The 17844-nt window shown below is 36.7% G+C and overlaps 1 protein-coding gene across 25 annotated transcripts in view; it reads left to right on the top strand.

Annotated features, from left to right (window-relative positions):
• Positions 1 to 17844, top strand: part of Anks1b (ankyrin repeat and sterile alpha motif domain containing 1B) — a 1062135-nt gene that overhangs the window by 245229 nt on the left and 799062 nt on the right. For 23 of the 25 annotated variants that reach the window (XM_045152363.1, XM_045152361.1, XM_045152357.1 and 20 more), the window contains exon 9: positions 12845 to 12988. The exons of the other annotated variants lie outside the window; for them this stretch is intronic. In XM_045152363.1, the coding sequence (XP_045008298.1) occupies positions 12845 to 12988 (144 nt within the window). The remainder of the gene's footprint in view (positions 1 to 12844; positions 12989 to 17844) is intronic. 25 annotated transcript variants of the gene reach the window in all.

Genomic DNA, 17844 nt, shown 5'->3' with positions numbered 1-17844 from the left:
AAAATATAGGTTTGAAAATACTAAACTACTGATATGTAAATCAAAGTTATAGTGTAAAAAAATAAAGGAAACAAAACCACGAGTATCTTCTTGGTTTATGTGCACTATGCACAATTACTCTTTGCAAAACAGGGCAAAAACAATCCTGGTCTTGGTAACGGGTCCCATGGAATTAGCTGTTATTTGTAACTACCTTCTTCTACTACCTATTCTGCCTTTCCTCCACTCACAGCAGATATCTCAGTAAGTCTTAGTTCTTTAACTGGTGGGTGACCTAACACCTTCCTTTCTGAAGGGTCTGGTCCATGTAGCATCCTGTTGATTTGGTTGTAGTTTTCCATTGACCTTGATTAGAGAGTGTATGATAATACCAAGAGGTACCCTAAAGAATCTCCTGAACCCAAGAAATACTCTTTCTTACTTTCATTGTAAAGGAACAGTCCAATTTCAGCCTAGTTGTCTGATGAATTATCCATATCCACTGTAATTACTTGATTAATCCATTGACTCAAGGGTATGAGGAATACAAAGTAGCCAGGGGATAGTCTTAGCTTCTGGCTCAATGGAAGGTTTGGTGTTTTTCCTGGCAGAAAGAAATTCTCTCCCCTCTGGAATGAAAACTTCTAGGCCAGCAAAACATAAGATTGTGGAAATAAGAAGCACAAAATTTACCAGGGGGGGTCTCCTGAAGTGATGGTGAGTAGTCCCATTCCCGTTTCCACCTTTTGATCACTGTACCCTTGAAAAATGACTAGAGCAGAAATGGTATCATATATTGGGCACTGATTACAAGTATATACAGCCTTATGGAGAACTCTGCCCCTTCTCACCAAGGCTACCACCGAGTTGGCCCAATAACTGTATATTTAAAGGGCCATACAATCCCATCATTCTATCAAGCCAACTGCTTCAAGATGGTGAGATAGTAAGACTAGTGAATTCAGTGAGCATGAACCCACTGCCTCATTTCTTTGGCTGTGAAGTGAATTCCTTGGACAGAAGCAATTCTTTGTGGAATACATGATGGTGGATAAAGCATTCTGTACATCCATGTGTTAGTTTTAGCAGAAGCATTATGTGCAGAAAAGGAAAATCATACCCAGAATTATTCTGTGTTCCAGTAAGGACGAAATACTGTCCTGTACATGGTGGAAATGGTCCAGTATAGTTAATTGCCATGATGTTATTGGCTGGTATTGGTTTCTGCTGCTGGCAGATTTGGCATAAGTTGTAGCCAGGCCAGCCTTGGTGATTGGAAGTCCATATTGCTGAAGCAATGAATAACCTCCATCCCTGGGATCACATCCTCTTTGTTCATGGACCTACTTGGGCAATGGCAGGGAAGTCGAGGAAAAGAGGTTGACTGCTATCCACAGAACAAATCATCCTATATATTTGATTATCAAAGGCATCCTCTGCTGGACCCACCTTAAAAAAGTTCTTTCTTATTTTAGAAAGAGAGAGAGAGAGAGGAGAGAGAATTGGTGTGCCAGGACCTCAGCCATAACAGTCGAACACCAGATGCTTGCACCACCTAGTGGGCATGTGCGACATTGTGCTTGCCTCACCTTTGTGAGGCTGGCTTACATGGGATATGGAGAGTTGAACATGGGTCCTTTGGCTTCTCAGGCAAGTGCCTTAACTGCTAAGCCATATATAATACATATGTACCTTAATATTCTTTGCCCATTCAGAGAGATCTATGTTATATCCATTCCTTACATATCTTTCTTTTTTTTTTTTCTTTTTGCGAGGTAGGGTCTCACTCTAGCCCAGGCTGACCTGGAATTCACTATGGAGTCTCAGGGTGGCCTCGAACTCACGGCGATCCTCCTACCTCTGCCTCCCAAGTGCTGGGATTAAAGGCGTGCACCACCACGCCTGGCTTTAAATATCTTTCTTATCAATTTTCTTCCCTTCTTTCTTCCCTCCCTCCTTCCTTACTTTGATTTATTTTTAATTATTTTTATTTATTTATTTGGCAGAGAGAAAGAGGGAGAAAGGGGGTGAAGAGAGAGAGAGAGAATCTGAATATGGGTGTGGCAGAGCTCGAGCCATTGTAAACAAACTCCAGACATATGCGCCCCCTTGTGCATCTGGTTTACGTGGGTCCTGGAGAATCAAACCTGGGTCCTTTGGCTTTACAGAACAATACCTTAACTGCTAAACCATCCCTCCAGTACCAGTTTTTATTTTGTTGAGGCTGACCTGGGACTTACTCTGTAGTGCCCATCTGACCTCTAACTCATGGAAACCCTCCTACCTTATCCTCCTAAGTGCTAAGATTAAAGGTACATGCCACCATGCTTGGCCCACATCAGTTTTCTAATCATGTTCAGTTCAAGCCCCTGATGATCCAACAAACCCACTGGCTACAGCCCATGAGTCAGCATTTAACCACATATCTGGCTATTTTTCTTTCTAAGAAAATGCACAACCATGTTCCCTGCCTGAATTTCTGCTCATTGTGACATTTTCTTTCACCTTTCTCCTTCAGGGTTGTTACTGAAAGTCCACCTCTGGATAGTTCCTGCATAGTGTGCATAGTGTGCGGAACCATCTCTAAAACTTGCCAGTCTTTTCTCCTTGAGCCACCCCATGATGCCAGTGGTGCATGATTGGAGTCAAAAATTACAAGGGAAATAGGAGCTATAGGCAATTGGGTAACTTCCTTGTGCCTTCAAGATCTTCTTTAGCTTACCATTTATATACCACTTCAATTTAATGGTGGACTGCTACTATGAATGGGTGAGTGTCAGAGACCCAACCATGAGGGATATCTACAGATTCCTAACCAATATCAAGCTGACAACAAAACTTAACCATCACAGTCAGCTAAAGCCTAACACATGGTCACCACCACATGATGCATGACAGCTTGGTGGCTCATTGTCAAGTGTTCAGTTTCCAGTAAGGTCCAACAGTCAAGAGCTGTCCTTCAAAGGGATGACAGTTGTCTGCAAGATCCTTGCTCCAAAATACCAAGGACATCCACTGAGATGCAAGGTCCTGCCAGTGTTCCAAATAGCGTCCCTGTCTGCCATGACTGGAAGGAAATGACCAAATTCAAGTGATAACTGTGGAGTTGGCAGTGAGGAAAGAGTGAATATTAACAGATTTATAGGATTTGTACAAGATAGAGGAAAATGAGATGACTGAGCAGGCAGAATGTGAAAAGTGAAGAATGTTACAGAATGGAGAAACAGATAAAAAGTATATATGTTTTATTTTTAAAAGTGTCCAGGTTATACTTTTGTAAGTAATAATGTCATGAAATAATTCCTTTTGTAATCTACTAGAATACTAGACAAGATATATTAAAAACCCATTATCAAACTGGGGTAAAAGACAAGACTATCTACTTTAGTTGACAAGGAGACAATCCTTACTATTAACTTTGCTTTCTGCCAAATATAATGTCCTAAATAATTCATATAAGAGAAGATGGAGATAGAGTCAGATGGTTTTCCATAGTCGAAAGTACTGCAGAAGGGTTTGGTGGCAGCCTGAGTCAGCTATAGTTTTCAGACAAAGGAATAGGATGGAAGGAGTCATGCAGAAAAAGATATGTGAAAACATGCCTAAAGGTGTTTCTGAATTTTAATGTTCAATATTAACCAGTGTGTTGGTATCTGTGAAGATAAAAGTCTCCATGGGAAAATAATATTAGGGATGTGTTAGTACATAAATTCCAAGAACTCAGAATGTCAAGAATCACTTGTTACCATATCCGAAGTGACAAGATCTAGCTGAATATGTATAGAGATACCATACAAGGGGATGTAAGTCTTACTGGTGTGCCTAATCTAGTTCTGCAGTAAAGGTTACTCTTGAATAATATTTTGAAAAATAGGATACAAAGATGGCTTAGCGGTTAAGATGCTTGCTGTAAAACCCAAGGACCCAGGTTCAGTTCCCCATTACCCACATAAGCCAGGTTCACAAGATGGCACATGTGTCTGGAATTTGTTTGCCATGGCTAAAAGCCCTGGCATGCCTGTTCTCCCCCTCTGCCTCTTTCTCAAATAAGTAAATAAATAAAAATGTAAGAAGAAATTGTTTTTTAAAAACACATTTAAAACAGCCCTGAATGGATCAAACTGATCTCCAAATAAGTTTATGCCAAATACTTTTAGTACTTCTTGAAAGATTATAATTTAGTTGAGAGCACAAAAGTATAAAACTAAACAATAAATCATATTAGATATGAAAAGAAAGAATAAACACATGACCATGTGAACATTAGTAATCACAATAGGCCTGGTGCTGGTTGATGAATTTGGATACAAGGGAGTATAATAATATTTGTTGTTGATAATGTGGTAAGGAGTTGGACAGTACAAGAATAATGTAGATATAAAAGATTGAAGGATATGTGTAGATCTGAAAAAGACAGTAGCAGAAAAAATATCCTGTTGCAAAAGGTTGAAGCATGCTGACAGGGAAGGGGTTTAAGACAACCATCTATGGGGATGGATATTAGCTTTATTGTGGTGACTGTGTAAGTGTATATGCTTAAAAGGATGTCTGTTTATGTGTGCAAGTAAGAACCTTAATAAATTTGATTAGAAAAAACAAACTTTTAGGAACATATTATTTGCTCATATAAAATGACCTATCATGAAAGATAATTTCGTTTTCTAAAAGCTATACATTTTGCTTTATGTACTGGCTTGCTGAAAACCAAACTAAGCTTATCTAAATGTTCTAGAGTCACTTTAGCACTTCATAAATTAGCTTCTATGTATTGACAACTGTTTAGACTTTTTTCTCTCATTTTGAAATGAACAGAATTACCAGGCCCTTCACAGACCCGAGGGATGCTTTAAGAGATAAAAAGAATAAGAATAGACATAAAAATTTATTGTATTAAAGTTGAATAGCAAACCAAATGAATTTCTGGTATTTCCCAGATGGCTGTGCAAAGGATGTTAGACATGTAAAGAGAAACTGGGGTCACCATGGGGGGTTGGAACTGAGCATTTTGGAGAAATTGTAATAGCACATTCACTGTTTAAAAGAGAATGGCTCTGTTAGTTTAATTGCAGAGAAAATGGTTGATGATAAATGTGAAATCCACTTACCCTGGATCATCCTCAAGTTTAGGGGTCACCACAGCCAATATCATCATTGGACCCTGGTGGCTCAGAGCTGGACACAGCATGCTCCTTGACCCACAGACTTGTTTTGCTGCTGCTGCTGCTGCTTCTTTTGCTTGTGGCTTAGGATTCACAGTTAAGTTCACAGAAATTGGGGAGAAGTTTTATTTTTCAGAAGACATAACTGCTGCACCTACTGTAACTTTCACTAGCCTGAGGCAAAGGGTGAAAGGTAGTAGAGGCAGCCTTTCAGAGTCATTTTGGGAAAATTATAAACAGATGATCAATGGTGATGAGCATTCAAAAATTTTATGTTTGATGCCGCTATATTATTAAAGTATGGCATGTGGTCTATTTCTTAGGACTAAATTTCAGTGAGTCTGCTCCTGTTATAGTGATATGGTCCTATCAGGTTGTTAAAACTGTCAAAACTTGGTCAAAATTGAACCAACTAAAGCATTAGCATTTTCTTCTCTCAGTACTCCACTAGGCTCTGAACCCCCACTCAGAAAACAATACAGAAATAAAACATGATCTTTCATGTTATCATATAACCCTTATTCCCCTTTGAATTGCTGGGCAATAGCAGTTTAATGTACCATCTTCTGAGTAACAAGATTATGTCCATGAGGGATGAATGCACACCAAGGTAAAATGGCCTGTGTAGTAAAGCATGAAAGAATTTGAGAAGCTAATGAGAAAAGCTTGTGAGAAGGAGGAAATTCTATACTTGGCAAAAGAGTTGATGAAAATTATCCTATTCAGCTGGGTGTGGTGGCACATGTCTTTAATCCTAGCGCTTAGGTGGCTGAGATGGGGGAATCTCCAGAAATTCAAAGCCAGGCTAGGCTATAGAAAAAAAAATGCCTCAAAACGAAGAGGGGGGTGGGGGAGGGAGAGAGAGAGAGAAGTATCCTTCTATACAATGAATTATTTAAAAAATAAGCAAACTTTCAGTTTGTACATGACCTGTCATGAAGTTTCAGTTTCATCTCCCAAGTGTTATATGAAGGTTGTAGTTACCTTGCTGCTGGAATAAAGCATCCTACCAAAAGCAGCTGATGAGAAGAAAGGAAAGCTTTTTTTTTTTTTTTTAGTCTCAAGGAGAAGCTCATGATGACAGGGGAAAGCTAGTCTGAGCAGAGGCTGGACATTACAATCTGCCACAGCAGGTGAAAAATGACAGCAGGAGAGTGAGCTGAGCTCTGACAAGGGAAAGCTGCTATCACAAGTCCACAACCAACAGCATAACCTCTCCAGTGAAGCTTCACCTCCAAATTGTTACCAGCTGAGGACCAATCATCCAGAGCACATTAATTTATGGGGGACGCCTAACCCACACCACCACAATGGGGAAAACATAGTGAGAGCTGGCTTCAATGCCTAGTATTCTTTTAAATATTTAAATAATTAGGATCTTGCTTCCACAGGATATAGTTCCTTTGATTATAAATTGGCTTCATATGTAATTTGGCTTTTCAAATTGACTAACATCTCGTACAGCATAGTTTCTTTACCTGTAAAATTGGGAATCTTTACTCTCCTTCATGGGGCTACTCTACATATGAAAGCATTTGATAAGTTATTAAGCACCATTATATATAATTAGGTAATAATAAAAAATATGAGATATCTCAAACATTATACCCAGAGACAGACAGACATACACAGAAACATACATTTTACTTCACAAGAAGTGCCATTTCTTCAGTGTTAGATTTTTATACTTATTCTAAAAATCTATTTGTTCAAATTCAAATGTGTCTTCCCATGGTATTTTATGCATTAAGAGTTGTTCTGCCTTTGTAGCAATATAGACTTGGCATAATGTTTCTCTATAATTATCACATCATAACCAAGAGAGCTCATATGCTGAGACTATATACATGGAGGTCTGTTTTCTACAGAAGAATTTTCTCTTTGCTTGTGGAACTTCCAAAGTACTGAGATCCAGTTTCAAAGGTGTTTGTAGTAAAGAAAGCCTCCTGACTTTAAGTGTGCTCATATGGCTTTCTTTCCATACATAATTAAAATCATATTGAGCCTGATAAAATCTTCCCAAGCTATCTTTAGTTGATAGAAAGTTAAAAATTCTGATTGTACATAACAGATTTCTATTCCGTCTTTAGAGGGCAGTGCTAAACCACCGATACATTTCCTCATTTCTGTTAAAGCCACTGGCAATGTTAACATAAAAAATAAAACTAAAATAGCAGTTATGGTATTTGTTATACAGTTATGTACTTTCCCTTAATATTATAAATAAAATTTTCTAGATAGTCAAAATAAAATACAGTTCATCCATACAATACTTCATTCAGTAAATATTTATTAAGTTCTGCCATGCACAACACACTGTGCAAGATCCAAATATGAAGAAGGCAATTTCTTTCAAACAGCTTGCAATTAAATGGGTGAAGTAAGCCACTTGTGTTCAAGTGTATGTGGATGTACTTTCTTTGTGTGTATACAACTCTTTCAAGATAAAGATAATAAAACTATTAATAATTATTATTTTATGTGCCAGTTACTGTCAAGCAGTTAATTTTCTCTTGATATAGTCCTGTAAAATGAAATTTATGATATTGACTTATACAGATAAGGAAACAGAATTGGTGAGATGGTGTAACTTGCTCATCGTCGCATAGCCGGGGAGTTGCACAGCTAGGACTTAAGTGCATATATCTGTTTGATTTCAAAGCCAATGCTTTCTCTCATTGGTCATCTGTTATTTCAGGGTGTCTGTGATATACCATAATGCATGTACTCTCATAAGAAGCTATAAATACTTAAAGGGGAGTGACATAATTCATATTTGTGAGAAATCTGGAAATTTTTATATGACTGAAATCTGTATTAAATCCACATTATTATTAGCAAGTACTAGCTAAACCAGGAAATATTTTATGAGAGCTTACTATGTCAGATAATTTATATCTATGACCTGACTTGATTGTCAGGAACAAACCAGTGAGTGTTATATTTCGTTGTATGTGTAAGTGAGCAAGGCTGGGAAAGATCGTATCTGTTGAAAACTGTTTGGCTAATAAGTGGGCGTAGTTAGAGTTTGCATCTAGGACCATCCAGTTTTAGAAACAAAATCCCTAACCACAGCCACAAACTGAATAGAGAAGGAACGCGTGACTAAAAAGTGAGGACCATGATAGATAAAGCTGGACACTTCATTACAGTCTGCAATGCGTATAATGGATGAAGGAGAAAGGACAAAGGCTGGGCCTGGTAGCGCAGGCCTGTGGTCCATTACTCAGGAGACTGCGGCAGGGGTGTCCACAAGTTCAAGGCCAGTCTGAGCAACTGTCTCAGATTTTATTTATTTATTTATTTATTTTGGTTTTTGAGGTAGGGTCTCACTCTGGTCCAGGCTGACCTAGAATTAACTCTGTAGTCTCAGGGTGGCCTTGAACTCATGGCGATCCTCCTGCCTCTGCCTCCCAAGTGCTGGGATTAAAGGCGTACGCCACCACGCCTGGCTTCTCAAAATTTTTTAAAGTGGGAAAAGAGGACTGGAGATGTAGCTCCCAGGTAGAGTGCTTGCTTGACATACAAGAGGTTCTGTATTCAATTGTTAGTACTTAAAGAAAAAAAAAACAAACAAAGAGTAGTTTGACCACAAAATCTTGATGCCAAATTGAAAAATTTATATATTATTTGTTATTTTGGTTGCACAGTGGTAAATACTTGGAAATGTGTGAGCAGGGCAGATGGATTATTTGTTCTTTAAAGAGAAGCTGTATGTAGGAAGCTCATTACACAATTGAATAAAATAATTGCAGAACCATTAGTTAAACCCCAAACAGCAATGGTATGGAACATGGCTGATCAATGAACCCTGACAGTTGCCAGCCAGGTATGGACTAGTTTCTAGTGCCATGCCAAGCTAGGGTGGAGAAAGCACTAGCCCATCGTAAATTGGTGAGGGAGAGGCTGCTGATCATTTTATTCACCTTTGTGGACAATATTGATAAAATTCTTGTTAGATTAAGGTTTTAAACTTTTTAAGATTTTTCTTTTCATCCAGAGGATCTGCAGGATAAAAAAGCTTGTTTGATAACTACCTTTAATTACTGGTAATGTGCATATATGAAACTACCAGTTGCTCTCTGCCAAATTCCAGAAAATTTCACTGGCTCTTACAAATTGAAATAATGGTCCAAGGTGTATCAGGTAGCAAAAGAATTTAAAAAAAAACCCATTTATTTAAAGGGCAACTATATTAGCTTAGTTTTTTAATAAATTGCCTTTTATAGGATTTTGTGCCAATGTGTCATTGTCACATTGGTTAAGGAGGGAAAAAGTATGTGATTTTACAATCTGGTTTGGACACCTTTCTTAGCCACTTTGGGACTTTGAATTTTACTTGAGCTGTTTTTCTTTTTTTTTTTTTTTAATTTTTTGTTTATTTATTTGAGAACGACAGACAGAGAGAGAAAGAGGCATACACACACACACACACACACACACACACACACACACACACACGGAGAGAGAGAGGGAGAGAGAGAGAGAGAGAATGGGTGTGCCACGGCCTCCAGCCACTGCAAACAAATTCCAGATGAGTGCACCCCTTGTACATCTGGCTAATGTGGGTCCTGGGGAATCAAGCCTCAAACCAGGGTCCTTAGGCTTCATAGGCAAGTGCTTATCTGCTAAGCCATCTCTCCAGCCTGGCCTATCTTTCTTTAGTCTCATTATTTATAAAGCAAGGCAAATGCTGTTTGCCTTCAAGGGTTGTTTTGTGGATGAAAGTAATTAACAAAAAACAGTCCCATGATGCTACAAAGTTTACAGCATACAGTGAGACAGTAAGTTATTGAGATACTATTTAATTTCGTTATTAGATGCTCTAGTTTTCTTTTTTTTTAAAAAAATTTAATTTATTAGTTTTCTTTTCAGCAAATACAGGCAGTTTGGTACCATTGTTTAGGCTCATCTATGATCTACCCCCTCCCATTGGACCCTTCTTGTTGATGTAAATGGGTCGTGCATTGTGGAGTTAGCCCACAGTTATTGGTATGATAAATGTCTCTGCAAATCATGACCCAACATGTGACTCTGACATTCTTTCCGCCCCCTCTTCCGCAAAATTTCCCTGAGCCATGTTGGGTTCATTTTTGGTCTGCTTCAGTGCTGAGGTGTTGGGGGCTCTCTGACTTGGTAGGAGTTGATTTTTCTCTGAGTTGGTCTCCTTCCCCTTTGTGCTGGTATCTGGTTCACAGGAAAACATCACCCTTGCTTGTTTCACCAATTGTCCTTAGTTTCAGTTGGGCCCCTTTTGAGGTATGTTGGGGCATCTCTCTCCTTAGGATCTGCATCTATCTGAGAAAGAGAAGCAGAGCGGAGAGTAAGTTAGCACCCAGAAAATTGAGATAACACTTACTTTTTTTGATAGAGAGTTCTAGTTTTCTTAACTTCTAACTTTGCATCTTTTATTCTATCTTCTGGGAAATTTTCACTGATCAATTTTCTAACCCTTCCATTTCAGTTTACAAAGTATGTATGTATGCACATGTATGTATGCATGCATGCATGTATGTGTTGTGGTATTCTGTTCTTGTTTCATGGATGCAAATATCTTCTATCCTTCTGAGGAAATGCAATAAAAAATTTGGTCTATTAGAGACTTTTTTCAAATATGTGATGGTTGTTTATATTGAACTGGACTAGGAAATGTTTCCAAGAAGAGGCTCTTTCAGAGGCGGGTTTTGCAGTCAGCCCCAAATATTTGAGATGCACTTCCAGACCAGGGACAGTTATGGAGGAAGGGATTTATTGAAGGTAGAGGGGAAGCTCTATAATGGCAGAAGAAGCTTGCCTGCTTTCACAGGTCGAAGCAGAGAGAGAGAGAAGCCACAGCCACCATAAGCAAGCAAGCACACTTGAGGAACTTCAGGCAAAGCTACAGCACTTTGCTTGTCTTTAGACTGGAATTCCAAATCCACCTTAAGGCTGGACCCTAAGATCCACACACAGTGACACTTTCTCCAGCCAGGTGGCTGCAGGACTAATTTACAAACTGTAAGAAAATCCTAAATATATTGAGTTTCAAACTACCACAGTGGGTTTCACACAGTCATTAAGACACTGTTCCCACTGTTTTCCCATTATTGCAATAGAGCTTTTCTTACCCCTCAGGTGGTTGTCTTTTCCTCTTCTGTTACTAATTACTTAGTACCATGACTACATGGGCTTTAAAGAAAAGAGGTTTATTTTGACTCAGTTCTGATGGTTTTAGGGCAAGAAGTCATATATCTGGTGATGGCCTTCTTTCTGGCAGAGTCCTGAGGCAGAACAATGCATCAGGTGGCAAGATACAGGGAACACACACATATTTCTCCTGGTATTTATTTCTCATCTCATAAAGCCACCAGTATTGCTTTATATGACTTATCTAGTCACCTCCCAGAAGCCCAACCTCCATTTTCCATAGGTAGAGCTGTTTCTGCCTTTTTAATACTTCATAGTGGGCATCAAACCTCAATGTGAGTTGTGGAGTGGATAAACTCTATTCAAATCATGCCACAGGTCAGTTTCTAGAGGTCTAGTCCTTTACCTGGGAAATGTGATCTAGCTGTCACAGTCTCTCAGGAAAACGTGGATAGGCTTAGAATCTTCATTTTCTGCATGTAAGTATTAACCCATTTCTCTTGGTTTTTAGAAAAACGTCTTTCTGCTCAGTATAAACGTATTGTGAGAATCTGTAATTTCCTGTTTCGACCCTTCTGGAAAACAAACCTCTAACTTTTGCCACTTGTGGAGGTTTAGTTTCCTGTCTGGGTGAGAAGATAGCTCTGGAGGCCTAATTTCTTCTGTATTGAGTTTTTATCCTGCTTTAGTCCCAGATATACTCAGAAGATCACTGATCCACTCTGTCTTAATTACTCTATCATATTAAAACTCAACATTCACAGTTCTTAAGTGTGTTAGATCAGGTAATGCAGCCCCAGCTCTTACCCCAATGTGATCTATCACTGTCTACAAATTTTCTTGGGATTTCCTCACCTGCTAAAATTTCTCCTGTATTTGTCCTTATGGTTTAAATACTTGTGTAATCATGTAGTATCACTGTAGTAAGACGTGTCATTGTATTATTATTATTATTATTATTATTTTTTTTTTTTTTGGTTTTTCGAGGTAGGGTCTCACTCTAGCCCAGGCTGACCTGGAATTCACTATGGAGTCTCAGGGTAGCCTCGAACTCATGGCAATCCTTCTACCTCTGCCTCCCGAGTGCTGGGATTAAAGGCATGTGCCACCATGCCCGACTTTCATTGTAAGTTTTGAAAGTTACATGTATGTTATAAAAAAGTTTTTATGTTTATTTCTGAAAACCTACTTAATTCCTTATAGGAATTCCTATATCATCCAAGTAGTTTCATAATGGCCCTAAGGCTACATTTTCTCTTAATTTTATGTCTAAATTTCAATTCTTGAGAAACCATAAGACTTTTCACACTTACAGCTGTCCACATAATTACCTAGGTTGTGATCATGTCCTATTCTTCATTATGAACTTTATTATTTTTGTCTTTCTCGCTCAGTTTTTCCACCTAAATTGAATCATGCATATTTTTTTTTCCTGGTTACATGAACCAGATAACTATGGCTACAAGTGAGCTGGCTTTTGCTTGCTAAGGTACACCACATAATTGATGTAATTTGATTGATGTTACAATATGTAAATAACATTGGTATAATATATTGGTATAATATAAATTTAATTTCAGAGAACTTCATCTACAATAAATTTGTCACCAGGAGAAGTGGAAGAGGAAGATGATGTTGAAAATACTTGTGGGCCCACGGGACTCTGGGAAGCATTAACTCCTTGTAACGGATGTAGGAACCTTGGCTTCCCCATGCTTGCACAGGTAAAGGTTTGCTTGTATTCAAGTACAATAAGGCAAAAACGTTCAAATGGCTGTATATGGTTTGAAGATTGAATCTGTCCTCCTCAAAAATTCAATTAGTACCTTGCTTACTTTGTAATTTTTCTTCAATGAACTTGCTGTGCATGTGTGTTCAATATGCAGTTTATACAATTATATAATTTTTATTTTTCAAAATTTTGGATATGAGGCAGAAAGTTTTTCTTACTTATGAAGTTCATAATATTCATGATGCAGATATATCATTTCAAAAAAATGCTATTTTTACTGAAGAATAAAAAGTGATCCAAACTATAGCTATAGGGAAATATATTAGAGTTACTTAAAAGCATAGCTAATGATACATTGTTTTCTCAACACAGTTGGGACATTGTAAAATAATGTGAATATGTGCAACTGAGGTCTTTGAAGTACATTCTAAAAATGAGAACAAAGCACTAAATGTTGATTATAAGTTTGTAGGCATTTCACCATTAATTAAACCAGCTTTAATTCTATTATATCTTTTTGTGTTTGAATAATTTTAGAAATGAGCAAAATAGGGCTGAAGAGATGGCTAGGGGTTAAGATGCTTGCTTGCAAAGCCTAACGGCCCAGGTTTGATTCCCCAGTACCTACATAAAGCCATATGCACAAAGTGACACATACATCTGGAATTTGTTTACAGTGGCTAGATGCTCTGGCCTGCCCATTCTCATTCTCTTTCTATCTCTCTCTGCTTAAATAAACAAAAATATTTTTTAAAAAGAAATCAACAAAACATTTCAGAGTTATAACATTTGAAGCCATAATAAAAGTATTCCTACACAGCACAGATAGATCTAAATCAAAAGAAGATAATGTTAAAAGGTTAACTCTACAGAAATAAGTGTGAAAGTTAGCCTAGAACAGATAAAATTTAATAGCCATTGTCTAAAAAGGTATTGTATTCCAAAAATGATTTTTCTGCTTTGCAACAAATATGAATCATTTATGTCTATGAAGGCACCATTTTTAATATGGTTATGTCACAGTTGGTTTAATCAAGACCAGCATACAATATTGATACAGACAGTTAAATAGGAAATTCAAATCAATCCATTGTAATTTTCTTTTAAAAAATTCTCTTCATAGGACTTTAGAATACTTCATCTTAATCTTTACAGAATTGTTATTAATATAAAATGAATAGTGAGTAAAGATAGAAAATCTGTCCTTTGCTATTTACAGTTGGTGGTCTCATAACAGTATAGTTCTTGGCACATAGAACATTTGAATTAATCAGTGAGCCAATGTGGACACCCCAGGGTTTCAAGTCTTCATACTTAGTCATTTTAAGATTTTTTTACCTCATATTTACATGAATGAAGAGGAAAAAATTGGTCCACACAATTTTTTATTTTATTAACATATCCTTATCAGCTTAACTATTTCATAATAATTGAATATTGTTACTCATTATTTTTCATAAAATTAATGTCTATAAAATATAGCTTTTATTATTTGTATTATATCTGAAAAAGTATCTAAACTTGTACCATTTCCTGGATGTTGTGAATAGTGCAATAAAAAATATGGATATGGAAGTTAAAAAAACAGGATTTTTGGAAAAGAATAGAGTATTAGAGATATTGTTATACTCTGGTAAACAAAAAGTCATTAACAATATGGTTTTATTTGATCATCTAATACTTTACTAATGATTCCTTTGAACATGTTTTTCTTGTTAGGATTGGTATTCAGTTTAAAATTTTTAAATGATGAATTTTTATTTTACTATTTGTGAAGACTTCAATAAACTTGCTACTTAGATTTTATAGATGCTAATATTTTAATATTTGCATTTACAGTATAATATTTCTTAATCTGCAGTTTTTCTTTGGTCTTAATTCAAGAATGTATGTGTTGAAGAATGTTGTATAGTTTTATGAACTACCAAATTCATTAAAGTTCTCAAAGCTCTTTTTCACTATCTCTTTCAGAATTACTTTTAATTTGAACTAGAAGTATTATTGCATGTTGGTTTTTACCTATTAGAGTCTAGTTTTTCTGTGATTTTCATTAAATAATTATCATATTCCTCTCTTTATATTCATCCTCATATTTTGGATTTACTTCTAAATCTCATTTACTTTTAAGTCTCTTTGTTTTCCTTAGATTTGCATCAGTGATTCAGTGTTGATATTATTACTTTGTAGTATTATATTAAATTATTAGCTGATTTAATTGCTGCCTTTTAATTTCATATTTTATAATTTATAATGACTATGTCAAGTTTTAGAAGTATTCTTGTTGGGATTTTAATTGTTCCTCATTAAGTCTCCCAAATTAACTTGAGATATAATTTTTTTACTGTATTTAATATGACAAACCAGAAATAGAATTCTTTCTAATACTCATCTCACTAAAAATTTTTTAAAATATTTTATTTTTATTTACTAATTAGAGAGAGGAAGAGAGAAATAGGGAGAGAGAGAGAGTGTGTGTGTGCCAGGGCCTCCAGTGACTGCAAATGAACTCCAGATGCATGCGCCACCTTATGCATCTGGCTTACATGGGTCCTGGGGAATCGAGCCTTGAACTGGGTTCTATAGGCTTCACAGGCAAGCACTTAACCACTAAGCAATCTCTCCAGTCCTATTCTTAGCATTTTTAGAAAAGAGATGAGAGAATTAGCCCTCAGTTATAGGCAGGAGGAATGTCTCTGTGTTTCATGACCCAACGTGTGGCTCTGACATTCTTTCTGCCCCCTCTTCTGCAAAATTTCCCTGAGCCATGTTGGGCTCATTTAAAGTCTGCTTCAGTGATTAGGTCTTGGGAGCCTCTATGTCTCTGGATATCTGATTTGGTAGTTGATTGTTCTCTATGTTGATCTCCTTCACCCTTGTGCTGGTACCAAGTTCACCAAGAAAACAATACCCTTGCTTGTTTTGCCAATTATTCTTAGTTTTGGCTGGGGCCCTTTTGAGGTATGATAGGGTGGTTCTTTCCTTAGATCTGCATCTATCTGAAAAAGAGAAGCAGATTCTCCAATGGAGAGTAAATTTAGCACCAGATAAATGATATAACACTTATTTTTTTAAAAGAGAATTTAATAGGTGTAGGCCCTCTTGTAACCCATGATTTGTGGTAGCTTGATAGTGGAGAGCGGGCTCATTTTTGGATATGGTTCTGACTTGTTTCCCAGATCCAGTGATGGGTTCCATTCCATTGAGCAGATCAGTTAGCCAAATGAAGAGCAGTTGGTTTCCCACCATGGCTGTGTGCCACTATTGCACTTGTGTGAGCATCACAACAGGTTATTTGCTGCTAAGTAGGTTAGACCATGAGTTGCTTGGACAAATATTGGTCATTTTACCCCAGTTGCCCATGTAGCACCTTCTGTCTCTAGATGCTCTGACTGTCTGGGTCCTTACTATCTTCCAGCTTCCAGCCATGTCACTCCATGTTACGTGTCAACCGCATATAGTGTTTTCAGCAGTAGGGTCTTACTACTAACCTTTGGTGGGTCATCATGTACTTTGACAGAAATCTGTCATTATTTTAGGAAACTTTGTAAGTCTCTCTGATCAAAAGTTCATTGTGGATGATAGCCATCTGCTGGTACTGGTTAAGGTCGATGCAACTCCACAATGCGTGAGCCAAGGGGAGGGGGAGGACAGGGAGGAGGCTAACAGTGGTACCAACTTGACTGTATTCACTAAGTACAAAGCCAATTAATAAAAAAGAAAATGAAACAAAAAACATAAACTGAAGTCTCTTTATGTTATTAATATCAAACTTTTAATATGGCCATTGTTTAAATGCAATGTGTATTTCACTTTCTCTGATTATAGAAAAAAAAATCATGGTTTTATCATTGCACTTTCCCAAATTTGACTTTCAGTCTCCAAGTAATATTCAATATTATATAACTTACAGAATATTAAAAGAAGAAATACTTGTATTGGCTAAAGAAATCTGATCACATTCAATGGGAAAAATAACACCTACTTTTTGCTATTCCATGTTAAAAATAAATAGTTAGAACTTTTGTGAAAATGTTTAACTTAAGTTATCTTTTCCTTTGTGAAAAAATAATATCAGAATTCAAGTTAATGTTAATTTATAGATACTGATTTTTAATACTTGAATTTCAACTTAGTATGATACATGTTTCATTTTAAAGGTGATGAAAATATGGTTGTGAGGCATACCAGTGGATAAAATAAAATGATAGTTGCACAAAAAAAAGAGATGAGAGAATATGTGCTGTTATAAAATTCTAGGAAAGTTTTGTGATCTAATAGTAAGATCTATTAGTAATGAGCCTCAGGATTTCTCATCAGAATCAGAATGAGATACCATTTACCAAAGGAAGATGAAATTTTAAAAGTGGCTTAGTCAGAGAACCAGTATTTATATTGAAGCATTCAAAATCTCAATAACTATTTGGTGATTATCCAGGGACCACAATGCAGAAAGCATGCTGGTAAATCTTTAAATAAAAAGACAGTTGGTCCCTACTTGCAAAAAGCCAACCGTATGGTTGTTTGAGAACTTTTTAGAGAGTTACCAACGACCAAATGAAATGTATTAAAATGAACTTACATACTATGAAACAATTCTACTATAAAAAGTTCATTATGTTTCATATTATTTACATTTGAAATTTGTTGTCCCCAAACATCAGCTTATATATGATTAGATATAATTTCCCAGTATTAGAATTTAGGAATTTTATAAAATATAATATTCAGCCTACAAACTGTTTTTCTTTTCATATTTAAACATACGTTTTCCATTTTAAACATTTGTGGGGGCATTAAAAATCAGTAAACCAGAGGTGCTTTTTCACAAAGGGCTTTTCATCACGGTCC

This window comes from Jaculus jaculus, chromosome 6, assembly GCF_020740685.1.
Source record: "Jaculus jaculus isolate mJacJac1 chromosome 6, mJacJac1.mat.Y.cur, whole genome shotgun sequence".
Taxonomy (NCBI): domain Eukaryota; kingdom Metazoa; phylum Chordata; class Mammalia; order Rodentia; family Dipodidae; genus Jaculus; species Jaculus jaculus.
The sequence above is the reverse complement of the archived record's forward strand: the minus strand, read 5'-3'. Positions and strand labels throughout refer to the sequence as shown.